Source organism: Gorilla gorilla, chromosome 5 (assembly GCF_029281585.2).
Source record: "Gorilla gorilla gorilla isolate KB3781 chromosome 5, NHGRI_mGorGor1-v2.1_pri, whole genome shotgun sequence".
NCBI classification, from domain to species: Eukaryota; Metazoa; Chordata; class Mammalia; order Primates; family Hominidae; genus Gorilla; species Gorilla gorilla.
The window spans coordinates 131,897,172-131,916,479 of NC_073229.2; the positions used below are offsets into that span (position 1 = coordinate 131,897,172).

General features: G+C 43.8%; 1 protein-coding gene across 8 annotated transcripts in view; it reads right to left on the reverse strand.

The window, feature by feature from the left end:
• The window catches only part of SCML4 (Scm polycomb group protein like 4), a 143,073-nt gene that overhangs the window by 13,007 nt on the left and 110,758 nt on the right, over window positions 1-19,308 (reverse strand). For 6 of the 8 annotated variants that reach the window (XM_055390717.2, XM_019028681.4, XM_004044477.5 and 3 more), the window contains one exon: window positions 4,680-4,970. In XM_055390717.2, coding sequence (XP_055246692.1) covers window positions 4,680-4,970 — 291 coding nt within the window. Of the gene's footprint in view, window positions 1-4,647; window positions 4,971-15,956; window positions 16,110-19,308 lie in introns of those variants that run through there. The other 2 variants (XM_019028683.4, XM_063707804.1) reach the window with 2 other exon arrangements.

Consider the following 19,308-nt stretch of genomic DNA (forward strand, 5'->3'; position numbering starts at 1 on the left):
CAGGCACTAGGCTGACAGCTAGGTGAGAAATGGGTGAGGACGCTGGTGGTTTCTCTCCCACTTTAACATCCTGCCACTCAAGTCAGCATGGTTTTTATCTCCATGGTTTCCAAACATTTAGTTGTGTAAATTTTGTTTAAGCAAAGCACATATAGAACCCCACTCTGCAAATGTGAAAAGGCCCTGCTTAAAGAGAGGGAGGGCACCTGGAGTCCTGTCTGCTCTTGTTCCATCTTCTCCATCTCTTAGAACCTTGAAAGCCATCAGGCATGATTTGAAAACCCCTGGGGTTGTTTTGAAAGACAGGCTTTGGAGCCCATTGAAGTCAGATCCTGGCTTAACACTTGATTTACCTTCTCTTGAACCTCTTTTTCTTTATCTTTAAATCAAATATACCAATACCTTTTTATAAATATTAAATTCTAAACATATAACTTATAATAAATCGGAAACTGTCTGGCCCCCTTGAGTGTAGGTGTTCAATAAATAACAGTTTGATACAGGCCTCAAGCCCCCCTTTGCCAGGGCTGTGGGGGGTTCAAATATGAATAAGAGGCTTCACAAAGCTGAGGGTCTGTTCCTTTCTCTAGGATAGAGTAAGAACTATAGATGAGGAAACAAAGTGCCATAGGAGGGAAAAGGAGGGAGTGAGCATTTCTGATCAGACTTCCCATTGCCTACTCAGTGTTACTTTGCACTTCTTCCTCTGTAATAGCAGCCCTAACTTCCATCTGGAATCATGGTTGCTAGGAATGAAAACCACATTTCCCAGCATCCCTTGCAGCAAGTGGCCATGTGACTACATTTTGGTCAATGAAATGTAAGCAGAAACGGAAACCTCTTTCAGAGACACTGGTGCTATCCTTCCTTCCATCTTCTCCCCACCCACTTCCTCTGTCTCACTGCTGAGAATGTGCATGGCTGACTGGGTGTTTCTGGTACCTGCGGTTTTATTTAGCACCCTGAGGAAGGCACTGGTTAAAAGGAATCTTTGGGCTGGGCGGGGTGGCTCACGCCTGTGGTCCCAGCACTTTGGGAGACCGAGGCAGGCAGATCACGAGGTCAGGAGATCGAGACCATCCTGGCTAACACTGTGAAACCCCGTCTCTACTAAAAATACAAAAAAAAAAATAGCCAGGCGTGGTGGCGGGCCCCTGTAGTCCCAGCTACTCAGGAGGCTGAGGCAGGGGAATGGCATGAACCCAGGAGGCAGAGCTTGCAGCCTGGGCAACAGAGCAAGACTCTGTCTCAAAAAAAAAAAAAAAAGGAATCTTCGGAGAATTAAAGTGTTAATAGACTTACAAAGGATGAATAATTTCATTTTTCTTCAGTGTATCACAAAGGCTCAACAGTGAACTTCAACTGATACATCACATAGCAGCTTTTCTCCAAAGAGGTTAGGTGGCTTTGTGATTTTAAACATCCCACAGTCCCGTGGTGGGGGTCCTGCTGATTATGGACAACTGGATTTCAGGGTCTCAGGCAAAGTTCTAATATTTATTATTTATTTATTTATTTATTTATTTATTTATTTATTTTTTGAGACAGAGTCTAGCTTTGTTGCCCAGGCTGGAGTGCAGTGGCGCAATTTCTGCTCACTGCAACCTCCACCTTCCAGGTTCAAGTGATTCTCTTGTCTCAGCCTCTCAAGTAGCTGGTATTACAGGCGTGCATCACGACACCCGGCTAATCTTTGTATTTTTAGTAGAGACGGGGTTTCACCATGTTGGTCAGGCTGGTCTCAAACTCCTGACCTCAAGTGATCCGCCTGCCTTGGCCTCCCAAAGTGGTGGGATTGCAGGCATAAGCCATCGTGCCTGGCTGGTTCTAATACTTCTAAGTTATTAAAAAGACAGCCAGGATTCAGGGTTCGGGTATTGATGTTCTTGGGATGAAAGGCAGCAGGCACAGGTGGACTCCGTTTCTCTGATCTCATCCCAGACCCTGACAGGCAGAAAGGCCTGAGCTAGGGGGCCTCTCCTGGGGTGCAACCAGGCTCCAGCAGAGAGGCTTTCTCAGAGCTGGAGCCTGAGGAAGGGTCTGGGCTGCCCCTCGGCCAGTTGTCTGGCAAGATTACTCAGACTGTCAGGGCCTGATTCCAGGATGATATGAGTTAGCTCTGTGTCCCCACCCAAATCTCACCTTGAATTGTAATAATCCCCATGTGTGAAGGATGGAGCCAGGTGGAGATAATTGAATCATCGGGTCAGTTCCCCCATTCTGTTCTTGCGGTAGCCAGTAAGTCTCACGGCATCTGATGGTCTTATAAAGGGGAGTTCCCTTGCACAAGCCCTCTTACCTGTCACCATGTAAGACGTGCCTTTGCTTTCCCTTTGCCTTCTGCCATGATTGTGAGGCCTCCCCAGCCATGTGGAACTGTGAGTCCATTAAGCGTCTTTCCTTTACAAATTACCCAGTCTCGGGTATGTCTTTATTAGCAGAACAGACTCATACACAGGAGAACAAAGGGCCAGGATAGGGATGAAAGTGAAGGACAGGAGGACATCCTAGGGCTCAACTGGAAGGAGGTGTGAGGGGCTGGGGGACAGGAGCTATGCTGAAGCCCTCTGAAGAGCCCTGGATTCCCTGGCCCTGGGTCACCAGTTGGACTGAACAGGGCAGACTGTTGTTGAGTGAGTGATAGAAGTTCTCTCCAACCAAATCATGCCTCCCTCTTACTGCTGGAAATCCTGCATTTAAGACATAGGGCTGAGATTGCACCAACGTGAGTGGGAGAGAGAGTAAATATCTCCTTTTTAAAAAGTGGGACTCTGGGATTATGAGTCAATTCAATCAGCATGGTGTCCTGTGATCACCACCCTGAGAAAAGGGGAATGGGGCTGAGGAGAAGAGGATGACAGAAAGACATTTAAACTCAAGAGGGACATAAGGATGAATGTTTTGACAAGAAGACAAAGGGACACCGTGAGGGCACAAACATGATGCATGTTTAGTGAACACCTACCACATGCCAGATATTATGCTAACACTGGGGACAAACCTATGAAATCAAGGCTGCCCCTGGTTTACTTTACAGTGTTGGTTCATGAAAGATCTTGTCCCTTTCTCTTGTTCTTAGGAATCAAACGGAACAATGTTGCTCTCCTTTGGAAAATAGGGCTCTGCTCACTTAATCTGCCTGGCTCATGGCCCTGTGTGACAGTGTTGGAAAGTGGCCTGCAGGGCATCTCTACATTTGGTAAGAGCTGCTGTGGAGAGAGAATCTCCGCTCTACCCCTCAGAACACCTCTCCAGCAAGGGGCCCCTTCTCACCTCTCCATCCTTGGCCAGGGGAAGCTGGTCAGGGCCACGCTCATTTGGGTTGGATGAGGCTCTTGGAAGAGAATGTGTGGAGGGTCTTGAATCATACAAAATAGCTCATGTGTGCGGCTTGCTGGGGTCACTGGTGGAAGGATCCTAGGCTCAGGGGAGAAATGTGACTTGCCACAGAAGACAGAGCCTGCCCACTGAGGGGCTACAGGGTGGCAAGATGAAGACTCCCAGACTCCTTGGCCTGGGGCCTTCTTTCTTCAGCAGTTCTCAGCTGTGGAGCTGATGGGCTGTGATCTGTTAAGGGATGTGTTAAAAAGATCTATGCTGTAACTACTAACATTTATTGAGCTCTTATTACCTCCTAGGTCTTGTACTAAATGCATGTATGAACTCATTTAATCCTCCCAACAATCCTATGAGGCAGGTGCTGCCATTATTATTATCGCAATTTTATAGGTGAGGAAACTGAAGCACAGGTAAGTTAAGACTTGCAAAAGGTAGGCAGGAAGCAGCAGATCCAGCATCTCAGCCCAGGCTGTCTGGCTCTACTCCCAGTGATTATCCACTATACTCTATGGCCTTTAGGCACTATCAAAATACTGAAGCTTGAAAATGATTTTTTAAAACATCAATCAGAAGGGCCTTCAAGCTATTACTATAATCCTTTAGCCCTTATAGCGCTTTTGTAGACTGCATTCCAACAAGCTTTCTTTAGTGGATGAGACAGAAGTGGCATTACAACCAGCATTGGGGGAATTTTGCCTAACTCTGCCTCTGCTCATGTATTTGTATCCTGAAGGTGTCACCTCCTATGCAAGAGACAATTCTTTACCAAGGTCTGGTTCTCCTTTCTCCTGGGCAGAGCTAACCTACAGCTTCCAGAGTCCCTTATGGTTAAGTGTGGCAAAATGACCAGCTTTTGCCAATGAGATGTGAGTGGAAGTGATGAGCATCACTTTCAGACTGCAGGGAAGCACCTGTGTCTTCTCCACACCTTCTTTCCCTTTCTATTCCCTAAATGCATGGGGCATGAAGGCTGTAGAGGGTGGCAGAGCCACAAAATAGATGGAGCCTATGTCCTTATATTGAGATGCATCCATGAATCAGGAACATTCACCTTCGGCTCTTGAACAAAAATTTCTATGGTATTTGAGCCTGTGCACATTTTGGAGTCTATGTATCCTGTGGCCTAGCCTGCCCTAATACACGATTTTCTTTGCTTATCAAAGGTTGAGTTTGGCTGTTTTTGAGAACCTCAAGATCCATGAAAGGGCTTGTGGAAATTTCTGATCTCCCAGCAGTCCCACGTTTAAACAGCCACACTCCCCCTTCCCCAGATGCTGTGCTCCCCACGCAAGGGCAAGGGATGTTAAGTCAGTGGGAAGCTGATGCATGCATTACATTACCACATCTGTTTCCTTCAAGAGAGGTCGTGTTTCTCTTGGGGCTGGAGGCTGGGGGCCTCAGCCCAGGTGCCGAGGGGCCACCAGAAGACATGGGGCTAGTGCGGGGACCACCAGCGGTGGCAGCAGGACCACCCCCAAGGTGGCTGTCTCCAGAGTTCTGCCTCTTGCAGTACAGCGAGGAGGAGGGGTGCAAGGAGCCCCTGTGGTTAAAGGTGGAGGCGGAGGTGTCCACGCTGTAGCGGTTCATGCCCACAGGGTTCACCAGGTACTCTTCGGTGATGACTGTCTTGGCTAAGCAAGAAGGCAATACAGAGAAGCAGATATCAGAGAGCAGTTCAGGAAGCTATCAGACCCTCCGTCTTGGCAAATCCTGCCCTGCCAACACAGTCGCCAGTATTTGTGAGCATGGAGAGAGGAGAAATGAACCCCACATTTGGAACATAATTCCAAATAACATACCTGTCAGCAGGCTGAGAGCTGCTTTGCCCACAGGAGCATATTGTAATAGGAATTAGGAGGTGTGCTCCTTGGTGCTTAGAGGAAAATTGATATTTTGGACATTGATGACTTAATAAGCCCAAATCAGGCCAGGTGCAGTGGCTCCCGCCTGTAATCCCTGAACTTTGGGAGGCCGAGGCAGGTGGATCACTTGAGGTCAGGAGTTCAAGACCAGCCTGGCCAACATGATGAAACTCCATCTCTACTAAAAATACAAAAAATTAGCCGGATGTGGTGGCAGGCACCTGTAATCCCAGCTACTCAGGAGGCTGAGGCAGGAGAATCGCTTGAACCTGGGAGGCAGAGGTTGCAGAGCAAAACTCCATCTCAAAAAAAGAAAAAAAAAAGAGTAAGCCCAGATCAAAGACTTTCTTCTGCAGTGGCTCTGCCCTCACAGTCTCTGCTGGCTTCTCAGAATCTCCCTGTACTCCCTGCTCTTGCTCACCCACCAGCACAGCCCCCCTCACCTGGCTCAGGACTCCTGGGAGAGATCAAGCAAGAGTCACAATGTCTCAGAGTCAGGAGAGACAACTGTGGCCTGGGTGGTGGCCCAGGTGCCATAGTGCTTTCTCCCCACACCTTTAGTCCTGATACAAACACATGAGGGCAGCCATCCTCCGCCACGGCTAACAAGCAGGGATGCAAGTGCTAATCTGGATAGCCTCACAATCCTCCCCAAACCCTTCACAGGAGAGCTAAAGAGCCAAGCTAAAGTGCAGGGGGAGGAGAGGACTTAGAAAGTCTGCCAACCTCATCATCAGCGCCTCTTAAGTAAACCAGGACTTATCATACTTTTTTTTTTTTTTTTGAGATGGAGTTTTAATCAATAAGTCTGTCACCCAGGCTGGAGTGCAGTGGTGCGATCTCGGCTCACTGCAACCTCCACCTCTCTGGTTGAAGCGATTCTCTTGCCTCAGACTCCCGAGTAGCTGGAACCACCATACCCGGCTAATTTTTGTATTTTTAGTAGAGATGGGGTTTCACCATGTTGGCCAGGCTGGTCTCAAACTCCTGACCTCAAGTGATCCATCTGCCTCGGCCTCCCAAAGTGCTGGGATTACAGTCCTATACTTTTAAAGCTCAACATTGAGCCTGTTGAACTCCCTGTGAGCTACACCTGTGGCCGAATGGTGGGTTTTTTGTTTGTTTTATTATTTTTATGTGGAGTTTTTCTTTTAGGGGGTGGGGGAAGTCCAGAGAAATTACGGTGATAGAAAGAAGGAAACTATTCTAGTCCCTCCCACCAGGACAAGATCATGTCTACCTATCCCCAGCAATAATTATCTGTATATTAGACACCATCAAAACAGATCTTGGTATGCCCAAAGAAAATGCAATCAGCAAAAATATAAAAAATAAAAACAAAACAAAACAACAACAACAACAAAAACCAATGGATCCTCCATGATTGGCAATGAAAAACAAATTTGAGGCCACAAGATCGAAATGTCTTCTCCATACATGGATTCTTCCACAATGTAGGAAGATTATTAAAGATTAAGACTTGATTTTATTAGGGGAGCTAGCAGATCTTCTCATAGTTGGGGATGGATGTGGAGCTTGACTAAAAATAAAAGTCTTTGAAGATGTGATACAGATAAGTAGTGGCTAGAGGTAAATTTACAGCTGTAAATACTTCTGTTAAAGGAAGAAAGATCTCAAATGAATAACCTAATCTTCTATCATAAGACACTGGAAAAAAAAGCAAATAAGGAAATAATAAAGATTTGAGCAAAAATTAATTCAATAGAGAATTTTAAAAAAACAATAGAAGAAATCAATAAAACCAAAAGCTTGTTCTTTGGAAAAAGAATCAACAAAATTGCAAGCCTTTAGCTACACTGACAAAAAAATAAACAAATAAAAAGTAAAGAAGGAAAGAGAGATGATTCAAATTACTAGAATCAGAAATGAAAACCTGAAAGAGAGGAAATTACTACCAACCTTACAGAAATTGAAAAAGATTGAGAAATACAGATGCTTTTTGCTTACAATAGGGTTATATCCCAATAAATTTATCATAAGTTAAAAATATCATAAGTTGAAAATGCATTTAGCATACATAATCTACCACACATTATAGTTTAGCCTAGCTGACCTCAAACATGCTCAGAACACTTACATTAGCCTACAGTTGGACAAAATCATCTAACGCAAAGCCAATTTTATGATAAAGTATTGAATATCTCATGTAATTTACTGAATACTTACTGAAAGTGAAAAACAGAATTGTTGTATAGATACTTGAAGCGTGGTTTTCAGTGAATGTGTATCACTTTCACGCCATCATAAAGTGAAAAAAATAATTGTCAAACCATCTTAAGTAGGGAACCATCTGTTCTATAAACAGTTGTATGCCAGTAAATTAGATAACTTAGATAAAATGAACAAACTACTAAAACTGACTTAAGAAGAAAAAGACAATCTGAGTAGACCTGTAAGAAGTAAAAAGATTGAATTAGTAATCAGAAAACTACCCACAAAGAAAGCCCAAGCCTGAATAACTTCACGGTTGAATTCTACCAAACATTTAAAGAAAAAATAATACTAATTCTTTACAAATTCTTCCAAAGAATAGAAGGGGGTGGAATACTTCCCAGCTTCTATGGCAAATACTTCTACGAAGGCAGGATTACCCTTATACCAAAACCAGACAGACACATCATAAGAAAACTATAGACCAATATCTGGTATTCAAATGAATGCAGAAATCCTCAACAAAAAAACTGGCAAAACTGAACCCGGCAACATATAAAAAGATATATACACCATGACCAAGTAGGATTTATCCCAGGAATGCAAGCCTGATTTAACATTCAAAAATCAATTAATGTAATACACCATACGGATAGAATAATAAAACAGAGATCACACAATTACCTCAACAGATGCAGAAAAACATTTGACAAAATCCAATACCCTTTCATGATAAAATCACTCAACAAACTAGGGACAGAAGGGAATTTCCTCAATCTGACAAAGGGTATCTGCAAAAAACCAATAGGTAATATCATGGCTAATGGTCAAAGACTGGATGCTGTCCCCCAAGATCAGGAACAAAAAGAGATGGTCCATTCCAGCTACTTCTATTAACATTGTACTAGAGGTTCCAGCCAGTGCAATTAGGTTAAGGAAAAGAAAAGCCATCTGGATTAGGAAGGAAGAAGTAAAACTATCTCTTAGGTGTACGAAATCCTAAGGAATCTACTTAAAAGACTGTTGGAACTAGTAAGTAGTTCAGCAAGGTTGTAGGATACAAGATCAATGTGCAAAAATCAATTGTATTTCTACACATTTGCAATTAACAATTAGAAAATAAAATTGAGAATAATTCCATTTATAATAGTATGAAAAAGAATAAATAAAATAGGAATAACTTTAACAAAAGTTCAAACTTACTCTGAAAACTACAAAACGTTGTTGAAAGAAATTAAAGAAGATATAACTAAATGGAAAAAAAATCTCATGTTCATAGATCAGAAGGCTTATTTTTAGGGTGGCAATTCCCCTCAAATTGATCTACAGATTCAGCACAATCCCTGTCAGAATCTTCACTGATTTATTTGTAGAAAATAACGAGCTAATTCCAGAACTCATATGGAATTGCAAGGGACACAGAATAGCCAAAGCCATTATGAAAAACAAAAACAAAGTAGAAGGCTCACACTTCCTGATTCCAAATTTAGTACAAAGCAGCAACAATCAAGACAATGTGGGAGGTCATCATGTTAAATGAAATAAGCCAGGCACAGAAAGGCAAATATCACATGTTCTCACCCATATGTGGGAGCTAAAAAAGTGGATCTCATGAGGATAGGGAGTAGATTGGTGGTTACCAGAGGCCAGGAAGGGCAGAGGTCAGTGAGGATGAGGAGAAGTTGATTAAAGTTACAAATATATGGTTTTATAGAAGAAATAAGACTTAGAGTTTGAGAAATCACTTGAGTGACTATAGTTTACAACAATCTATTAAACATTTGAAAATAGCTAGAAAAGAATAATTCAAATGGTTCTACCATAAAGACAAATATTTAAGGCGATGGATGTCCCAAGTACACTGATTTGATCTTTACAAATTATATGAATGTAACAAATTATCACATGTACCCTAAAACTACATACATCTCTTATGCATTGATTTAAAAAAATTTTTTTTAAATAAATAAATAAAGCCAATGTCATTGGAGAGGGAAAAAAAGACAGTGTGGTTCTGGCATTTGGATAGGTATACAGATCAATGAAATATAATTCAGAGTCCAGAAGTAAATCCATGTGTATATGTTCAGCCGATTTCCACAAGGGTGCCAAGACCATTCAATGGAAGAAAGGATAGTCTTTTCAACAAATGGTGCTGGGACAACTGGATATCCACATGTAAAAGACTAAAGGAAAGCCCTTACTCACACCATATACAAAAATTAACTCAAAATGAATAAAAAATGTAAATGTAAGAGCAAAAACTATAAAACTCTTAGAAAGAAACATATGGGGTAAATGTTTGTGACCTTGGATTTGGCAAAATATTCTTAGATTTGACACCAAAAGCACAAGCAATAAAATAATAAAATAAATTAGACTTCATCAAAATTAAAAACTTTTGCACGTTTGCACTGGGCACGGTGGCTCATGCCTGTAATCCCAGCAGTCTGGGAGGCAGAGGTGGGTGGATCACATGAGGAGTTCGAGACCAGCTTGGCCAACATAGTGAAACCCCGTCTCTACTAAAAATACAAAAATAAACTGGGCATGGTGATGCGAGTCTGTAATCCCAGCTGCTTGGGAGGCTGAGGCATGAGAATTGCTTGAACCTGGGAGGCAGAGGTTGCAGTGAGCCGAGATGGTGCCACTGCACTCCAGCCTGAGCAACGGAGCAAGACCGAGTCTCAAAAAAAAAAAAAAAAAAAAAAAAGACACCATCAAGAAAGTGAAAGGACAACTCACAAATTGGGGGAAAATACCTGCAAATTATATATTTGATCAGGGACTTGTATATCTTGTAAAAGGGGCTAGACTTATACAACCAACCTGTGTAAGGGACTAGACTGTATTAAGAGTTATTCTAGCTCGGCTGGGCGCGGTGGCTCACGCCTGTAATCCCAGCACCTTGGGAGGCTGAGGCGGGCGGATCATGAGGTCAGGAGATCAAGACCATCCTGGCTAACAAGGTGAAACCCCATCTCTACTAAAAATACAAAAAATTAGCCGGGCGTGGTGGCAGGTGCCTGTAGTCCCAGCTACTCGGGAGGCTGAGGCAGGAGAATGGCGTGAACCCGGGAGGTGGAGCTTGCAGTGAGCTGAGATCGTGCCACTGCACTCCAGCCCGGGCAACAGACCGAGACTCCATCTCAAAAAAAAAAAAAAAAAAAAAAAGAATTATTCTAGCTCAATAAAAAGACAACCCGATTTTAAAATGGATAAAGGACTTGAATAAACACTTCTTTAAAAAGATATACAAATGGCCAGTAGGCACATCAAAGCTGATCCACATCATGAGTCGAGTCAAATCAAAACCACAATGAGTCACCACTTCACACCCACTAGGAAGGTGATAATCAAAGAGTCAGATAACAAGTGTTGGTGATACCATAGAGAAATTAGAACCCCCACACCCTGCTGGTAGGAATAGAAAACGGTGCAGCCACTTTGGGAAACAGCCTGGTACTTCCTCAAATGCTTAAAGTAGAATTACCATAAGAACCAGCAATTATACTCCTAGGTATGTACTAAAAAGAAATGAAAACAAATGTCTACATAAAAATCTGTACATGAATGTTTACAGCAGCCCTATTCATAATAGCTAAAAAGTGGAAGAAACTCAAGTGGCTATCAACGAATGAATAAAATTTAAGAATCTGTTATATCCATACAACAAAATATTATTTGTCCATAAAAAGGAATGAAGTACTGATACCTGTTACAGTGTGAATGATCCTTGAAACATTATGCAAAGGAAAAGAATCCAGCCGCAAGAGACCACATGTCAAATGATTCTTTTTATATAAAATGTCCAGGAAAGGCAAATCTATACAGACAAAAAGTAGATTCGTGGTTGCTTAGGGATTGGGGTTGGGGTGTGGGGTAATAGCTAAAGGGTATGTGGGAGGTTTCTTTGAGGTGATGAAAGTATTCTACAATTGACTGTGCTGATAGCTGCACATATCTATATACTAAAAGTCACTGAATGGTACCTTAAATGGTGAATTGTATGATATATGAATTATATCTCAATAAAGTTTTTTTTTTAAAGGCGTTTGCAGAAGTTCAGTGCTTTTCAGATGAGGCTATGAACATATTCTCAAGAATTATATGCAGTCAAGTGTAACAAACACGGCGTTGGCCACCAGGACACACATAACCTAAGCAGCCGAAGGGTATGCATGCTCTGTGCCGAATGCTATGCAGTCAATGAAGTGCTGCGAGATGTCTTCAGGACCCTGGAACGCTACATCTTTGCCTTGATGGCCTCGCTGCATCTCTTCCCTCTGGGTCAGAAGCCTTCGGAAGGGAGATTCTAAAAATGACCTGGCTATGGAGCTATATACTAGGCTGCTTTCTGAATGGAGTGAGGGAAAGGAAAACTCATGTGTATTGAGCATCTACTATCTACTATCTACGATCTAAAGCCAGTAAGCAGTAAGGCTGCCATTACATTCCTTTTGTTGGAAAGTTCTCATAGTCTGGGATACCAATCCTTTTTGTGTCCCACATGTCAGGTGCTTTGGTATATGTGAGGAAGCTACATGCAGTATCTGGCATGATGCCTGGAATAGAGAACGTGCTTGATAAATATTTATTGAGTAAACATTTGAGCCAATGTTAGCTGTAAGGCTGCCGTTACACGGAAGACTCATTAAAATTGATATTATAAAGGACTTATATATAAATTCTTTAGGTAGATTTGTGATAAACAATGAAAAAAGATTTAACAAAAACACTATCCTGCTTATTGAACACTTTAAGTCTAAATTAAATATGCCTACATAGTTCTGATAGTCTAAGGTAGAGAATGCAGATAATTCACTGATTGGCACTATAGTTGGAAAATACAGATGCAGATGGCAGATCATTCCCTTATCGCAAAGTGTGGGAATGGGGAACAAGGGAACATGCACTGAATGGATTTCAAAACTGTTGACGGTGGCCAGGCATGGTGGCTCATGCCTGTAATCCCAGCACTTTGGGAGGCGAAGGTGGGCGGATCACCTGAGGTTGGGAGTTCAAGACCAGCCTGGCCAACATGGTGAAACCTGTCTCTACTAAAAATACAAAATTAGCCAAGCGTGGAGGCAGTCGCCTGTAATCCCAGCTACTCAGGAGGCTGAGGCAGGAGAATTGCTTGAACCCAGGAGGTGGAGGTTGCAGTGAGCCGAGATTGCATCACTGCACTTCAGCCTGGGCAACAAGAGCAAAACTCTGTCTCAAAAATAAATAAATAAATATAAATAAAGAAACTACTGATGCCCGTGGGTGAGATCAAAGGTAATAAAAGCTAACCTCTGGGCTGTGATCCAGATGAATTATCAGAAGGGAAAATAGGCTTCGGAGGGCATCAAGCAATACCTTCTACCCAGGCAAAGGATGTGCTGGTGGTTCCAAAGTCTGTCCAGGTGGACAACTGTCAAGACAAATCACCAAGCCCCAGATGCGGCTCTGTAAAGTGGCTCCTGGGTGGCCACAAGTGAACAGCACGTTCAGATGCACACACTGTGGTGGCTTCCAGAATTGATGAAACGGATCTGTTCAAACCGGACTGAAACTGCATTTTCCTCACTTTTCTATAGAGGGGTTCTGATACATCATAGCTAAGCGTAAAAGTGACAGATGCATTGATGGCCCTCATCATTCGGTGGCAGGAAGGAAAAGGACCTTCACAAGCACCCAGCCCAGCATTTCCCCAAATGTTAAATGCTTCCCACTGGCGGGACAGGGAACCACATGGGTATATTCGTTTCCTAGGATTGCAGAAACTAACAAACCGGGTGGTTTAAAACGACAGAAATTTATTCTGCCATAGTTCTGGAGCCTACCAGTCTGAAATCAAGGTGTCCACAGGGCCAGGCTCCCTCTCAGGACTCTAGGGGAGAATCCCTCCTGGCCTCTTTCTAGCGTCCCCTGGTGGCCAACAATCTTTGGAATTCCTTGGCTGGAGACAGCGCTCCAATCTCTGCCTCCACTGTGGTGTTTTCTCTGTGTGTCACGATCTGTGTCCAAATTTCCTTCTTCTTCTAAGGACACCAGTCATGGGATTAGAGCCCTAATTCAGTATGACTTCCCTTTCACTTGATTACATCTGCAAAGATCCTATTTCCAAATAAGATCCCATTTCCAAAAAGGGTTCCAGATACCCGAGAATTTGAACATATACGATTCAGCCTACGACAACCAGTAAATGTTTTTCATTGTCATGTATTTCAATGTACATCCACGACATATAATTAGCACATCAAACAAAATGATTTCACTGATACAGTATGATTGCTTAAGCTGACTAATGGCTAAGATTAAAAGACATGAGTTAATGTAAAGGAATATCTTGAGTAGACAGTTCTATAAGTGTTACTCAGACACAGTAGAAATTGTGAAGGTGGTAAATTAATATTTGGAATGCATTGAGCTAGCCCCAACCTATCTCTTCAGGCAGGGTGTTGTCTAGAAAAGAAACTATGGTAGATAACTGAGTCTTTTATTTGAAAGCTTCCCCAAAGAGATTTTACAATCTCCTTTAGAGTGAGGCCATTGTGCTATGAATCTCATTGCCTAAAAGTTCCTCCTTACATCTAGCCTCAATTCTTCTTGCTTCAGTTAAAACACATGACTGCTGGACATGTACCCTTTACACTATCCAACATGTTAGGTCACCTCAACATCCAACATGAGGCAGATGAATTCTAGGTATGCAGAACTACTAGGAGCTTAAGAATTTAATTGAACTGTGACATATGTTTGTTACCTAAATCCAATATTTAAAGTCAGTAAAAAGAAAGGACCAAGTCTGTATCTGGAGAGGGAACCCCCACTTTTCAAGCGCTTTTGTGGCTGACTGGTGAGCAAACACCAGATGGGGCCAGCCGACCTGTTGGAGGATCTAACTCCTGCACACAGACTCCCGGCAGACCGTAGGGCTCACAGGTGAAGGCACTCATGGTCTTTTCCTCCTGTGTCTGTACAAAATCCTTTTCCATCTGAAAGAAGCTGTCTTGTCACCCTGGCACTGCTCATCAACAAGAGGCTCCAACCCAGCCTATGTGAGACCATTTAATTGCAGTGGAGAATGCCAGCTAAACAAAGCAAGGTAAATGAGTGGCTTTTTACTCACTTCTGTAACCCTCTGCATCCAGCCAAGAGACTAATGTTGCCATTTATGAATCATTAAATCTTTTCCTCCAGAAAAAAAGAATAATCTGCCTTTTGCACAGTCACGAGAGCATGCTTAAATAGAAAGGAAAACACACACGTGGCCCGATCAAAGAAATCTGCCACATTTTCAAGATTTGGTGTCCTGGGAGCTTTCAGGACAGACTGATGGTCCTTTTTCACCATCGCTAAACCTGCTTGTGGACTATGGTTCCCTCCAGCCACTGTGTATAAAGCCTGCCTATTAGTGAGGCCAAAGAACACTCTAGAAGCATGTAAACCCACTCAAGCCTCAAGGCATACCTGTTTGCATATGAACCTGAACTGTGCCTAAGCCTTCCGGTTTAGGGATCAAAGCTTCAGGGTTCTGAGTCCAGAGTGTGTGGATTCCTCCCTTGCTCCCTGATCCTTGCTGAAGCCTGGGGTGGAGATAGGGTTAGGTAATGCCCCTGCATCCATGGCTTCCAGCACACCCGGGTGCAGCCCATTTCTTCTACAGTCCTGGAGGGTCAGGTGTGAGCCCCTGAAATGTAGAGAACCTCCAAAGAGAGAAGCAGAAAGAGGAAGAGGTACAGGAGAAAGCCACGAGCCAGAGAGAGAAAGAGAAAGTCCCGAAACAGAGCGGCAGGGAGGGGAAAACGGACCTTATGTATAAAACTATAGATGCTCCTGACCAAGTGTCAGCTCTCCTCACTTAGGACACAAGGCTTAACTGCTTACAGCCCAGTGGGCTCGGACTATTGATTTTATTTTTAAAAATTAAACTGGCATTTTACTTGGATTCACTAACCAAATGAAGTCCTGAAACACAACAATTCCACTATGCAAAATTATTCTCACATAATACCTATTAAGGCAATAAGAACCACAACATCTAGTCTTAGACAATATTTGTCATCTCTAAACAGTTCTGCCTGTTTGTCTTTCTCTCTCTCTCTCGCCCCCTACTTCCCGCATCAGTCTTCCCAGTTGAGGGAGCAGCTGCAGAGTGAGCCCTTTCCACAATCAGCATGACCACCTTCCTCCAGACTGGGAGCCCTGGCCTTGCTCGGGATTGATTGCCTGACCCCTTTGCCGGTCTGCCCAGCCCTGCCGACCCCCACACCCTGCCCAGGCTATGGTCAGTGTCCTGTGGCCTCCGTGTGTGAACAGTTTGTTTCGGCTTGCTGACAGAGATGGCAGCATCAGAGATTCCTAGCCCCAAAACCCAGATTAGAAAAGGCAGGAGTGCAGTTTGCAGATTTGTAGAGCTGTGGAGCAGCTACCCCTCTTTGCTTAGCCAGGTGCCATCACCTAGATAGTACAGGAAAAGGAGACCTGCGAGGAGAGGGGCAGGAGGGAGAAGGCGCAGGAAGCAGTAGCAGGTGCTCATGCCAGCTGCACCTCTTTTACTCAGAGCCCAGACACAGGTGCTTCGGTGCCTACCTTGGTGGTTGTGTCTCTGCCACCCGGCAGCCTCTCCCACTCTCCTCTGGGGGACCGCCGGTTTCCAGCGCGTGCTTGGTGCTGTGGGATGCAGAGGGGCCTTCTGCTGTGAATCTCTAACGGGCTTCCTGGTGACCAAAACCTGAAGGTTTCCTCCCCTGCATGCAGCCTTTCACTGAGGCTCCTGTGGAGGTTTGCAGATTTTCTTTTCTCAAACTCAGTCCCGCCCCTTGTTCTTGCAGATAAGGGAGTTTTCCCTTAGGGCCCTCTGTGGCCTCCTGGCCCAGCCTTTCTGGTTCAAAGGGCACCGGGCCATACTACCTATGAGGCTGAGCATTTCATTTGCTTCAATTAAATTTTCCATTAACTTGGTCTCTGGCCAGTATGGATTTTCTCTCTAAGGTTGTCTCTGCAGTTCAGATCACTCAGCCCTGAGAATCAAACTTCTGACTCCCCTCTGGTCCATTTAAGTACATTTCTATTTTTTCTCCCCTAATGAGATGCACAGCAACCGACCATAATTTTAATGCCTGACACCTGAACTTCTTACATCCTCTCAGATGTTTCTGGTTTGCCTAAGACTTTGTTCTAAGCCTAGGGGTTGATTTCCTCCTTTGGAAATTTTGACCAAAGGCATTTTTGACCAAAGTCATCTGTTTGGGATAATGAATGGCCTTTCTGTGCTCTCGGGAGGAGAGCAGGTTCCATAGCACCCTCCATATGATCTTGCAGCTTTGTCAAACCTCCACGCCAAGCTTATGAGAATTCCCGAGAGCTGGGGGAGGCGAAGTGGGTGGGACTTCCTGTGGTCACGCTGTTTCCTCCACAGCCCCCACACTTTTTTGGTCTTTCATAGAACCTTGGGGAAATTAAAAGTGGTCCTTAATCAGGAAAATGCTGAAGTTCCTGGAATAGAGGACGCCTTGTAAGTTTCCTTTCTAAATGGACATCTCGACTTTCAGAGAGGTTCACAGCACTCCTAGCATTGCTCACTCTGGTGGAGCAAGTTGCTGTGCTGTGAGATGCTCTGCAAAGGGACCCATCTGGCAACAAACCAACAGCTCATGGGAAACTCAGTCCTGCTGACAACCATGTGAAAAAGCTGGAAAAGTGGGTCCTGCCCTAGTTGAGGTTTGAGATGCAGCCTTGTGAGAGATTCAGAACCAGAAGGCCTGTGAGGCTGCACCTGGTCCCCTGACCCACAGAAGCTGTGAGACCCTAAATGTTATTTTAAGCCCCTAAGTGTTGGGGGTAATTTATGACACAGCAAAAGATAACTATTGTGGACAGAAGAAAGGAAGCCGTTTCATTCCTCTTGATTCTGCATGTCCAGATTGGAAGTTGTCATTATTAACTCAGCAGTAGCTAGGATAGATCTGGTACAGAGTATCTGCCCACTTCTCTGCCAGGGAGTTCATGTTTGTTTGTTGTAGTTTTTTTTTCAGCAAAGGGTTTGTTGCTTATGAATGAAACACAGAAAGCACCACTATTAGGAGAGAGTTCATGAAGTTCATCTTAGAAGCCTACTGGTTTCCTAAGCTGCTTCAGCTCCTCTTGGCATGGTTTGCCATTCTAACCCTAGTTCTCAAGCATGGACAACAGATAATGGTGTGAGTAGCCTGCAGATAGCAGTACCTTAGGGTCCGCCACAGGGGCTCAGGGTTGTGGTCCAGGGGAATAACCAGAAGGGGTCTCTAATACAACCTGTGCAGGTCCTGGAGGCCTCGAATGGCTGCATCTCACATACCCTGTCCCTGTGTTTCCACCAGTCCTTGTGCTTCCACTGTTCTGAGGTGTAAATCAGAGAACTTGGTTTCCAACCCCTTTGATCTACTTAGATGCCTGGCCCATCTCCCGGACCTGCTCTTCTGTCAGAGGCAGGAGCCTCTTTGGACAGGCTCACCAGAAACAGAACATCTTCTGCAGTGGACACAGACGCAACTGTTTGACAGAGAGGCTGGGAGACCCCCCGCCATCTGGCCAGCTCTAATGGCTCATGGAGAATCGAGGAGTGGGGGCGCCACATGAGGGACTGTTTGCCTCATGGAACACTGGAGATTTCCAGTAGATTTTGTTATTTGAGGAGTGGGCATAGGGTAGAGGTAGGGGTGTCTTTCAGAGGATTCCTGGGGTCAGCCTTCTAGGAAGAAGGAGTCCATTTGGCCTCTTTTTTTCAGGCTTTTTATCTCCTCCACACCCCCAAACAGTAGAAAGCCTGCAAGGGGTTTACCACCAGCATCATTCTGCTCCTCAAGTCTCAGGTGCTGGCATCTTTAATCCACAAAATAAATTGTAATTTAGACAAGAAGAGTGTTCACTTCTTTTTTTTGTTTGTTTGAATACAGTTACTTTCTACCAAAATTTTATCAAAGGGGTCAACGTGACTCAGTATTACACTAGTTCATATTGAAGATACCTTGGGCGATTAAAACAACTTAATTGGAATATTCATTCATTGGTTAATAGTTATGGAGTAAATAACTTCCTCGGTATCTACAGGACATGAAAGAGAACCTGAGCCTTACAATGCAAAGGGATCCAATCAATTGCTGGACATAATAGAGAATCCATTTTAAATTCTATGAAATGCAGGCTTTTCTCTGGAGGCACTTTCTTTAAAAAAGAGATTATATTTTTCCCTTTTAGTTCAATATTTTAAAATATGTACAGATATCATAATTTAATGAAAGATATCACTGAAAATACAAAGCTTTTCCTAAATGAATTTACATAGGCACATGGGGAGAATTAGGATGAGGAATCCTACCCTGGAGAACACTCCCTATTCCATGGTGTAAGGGTTCTAGCTTGGCCTCTATGGCCCTAAGTGTCGGGAAAAATATGAAGGCTTTTGTATTTTCTACAAAACTTATGGACGCTTTTTAGTTTTGTTTTGTTGTTGTTGTTATTGTTGTTGTTTTTGAGAAGGAATCATGCTCTGTCACCTAGGCTGGAATGCAGTGGCACAATCTCAGCTCACAGCAACCTCCACCTCCTGGGTTCAAGAAATTCTCCTCCCTCAGCCTCCCGAGTAACTGTGATTACAGGCATCCACCACCACACCTGGCTAAGTTTTGTATTTTTAGTAGAGACACGGTTTCACCATGTTGGCCAGGCTGGTCTCAAACTCCTGGCCTCAAGCAGTCCACCCACCTCGGCCTCCCAAAGTGCTGGGATTACAGGCGTGAGCCACCGTGCTCGGCCTCTTTTTCAACCTTTTCACCAAAACCTTCTGCAAGGATTCTTAAGACCAGAGCTTGTCAATAGTTTATTCTCCTTCCAAATGACCCCCTTTCCAATGCTCAGCTTGAGAATGAGACAGCGAGACAGCTCATTTGTCCATGTGGCCCTT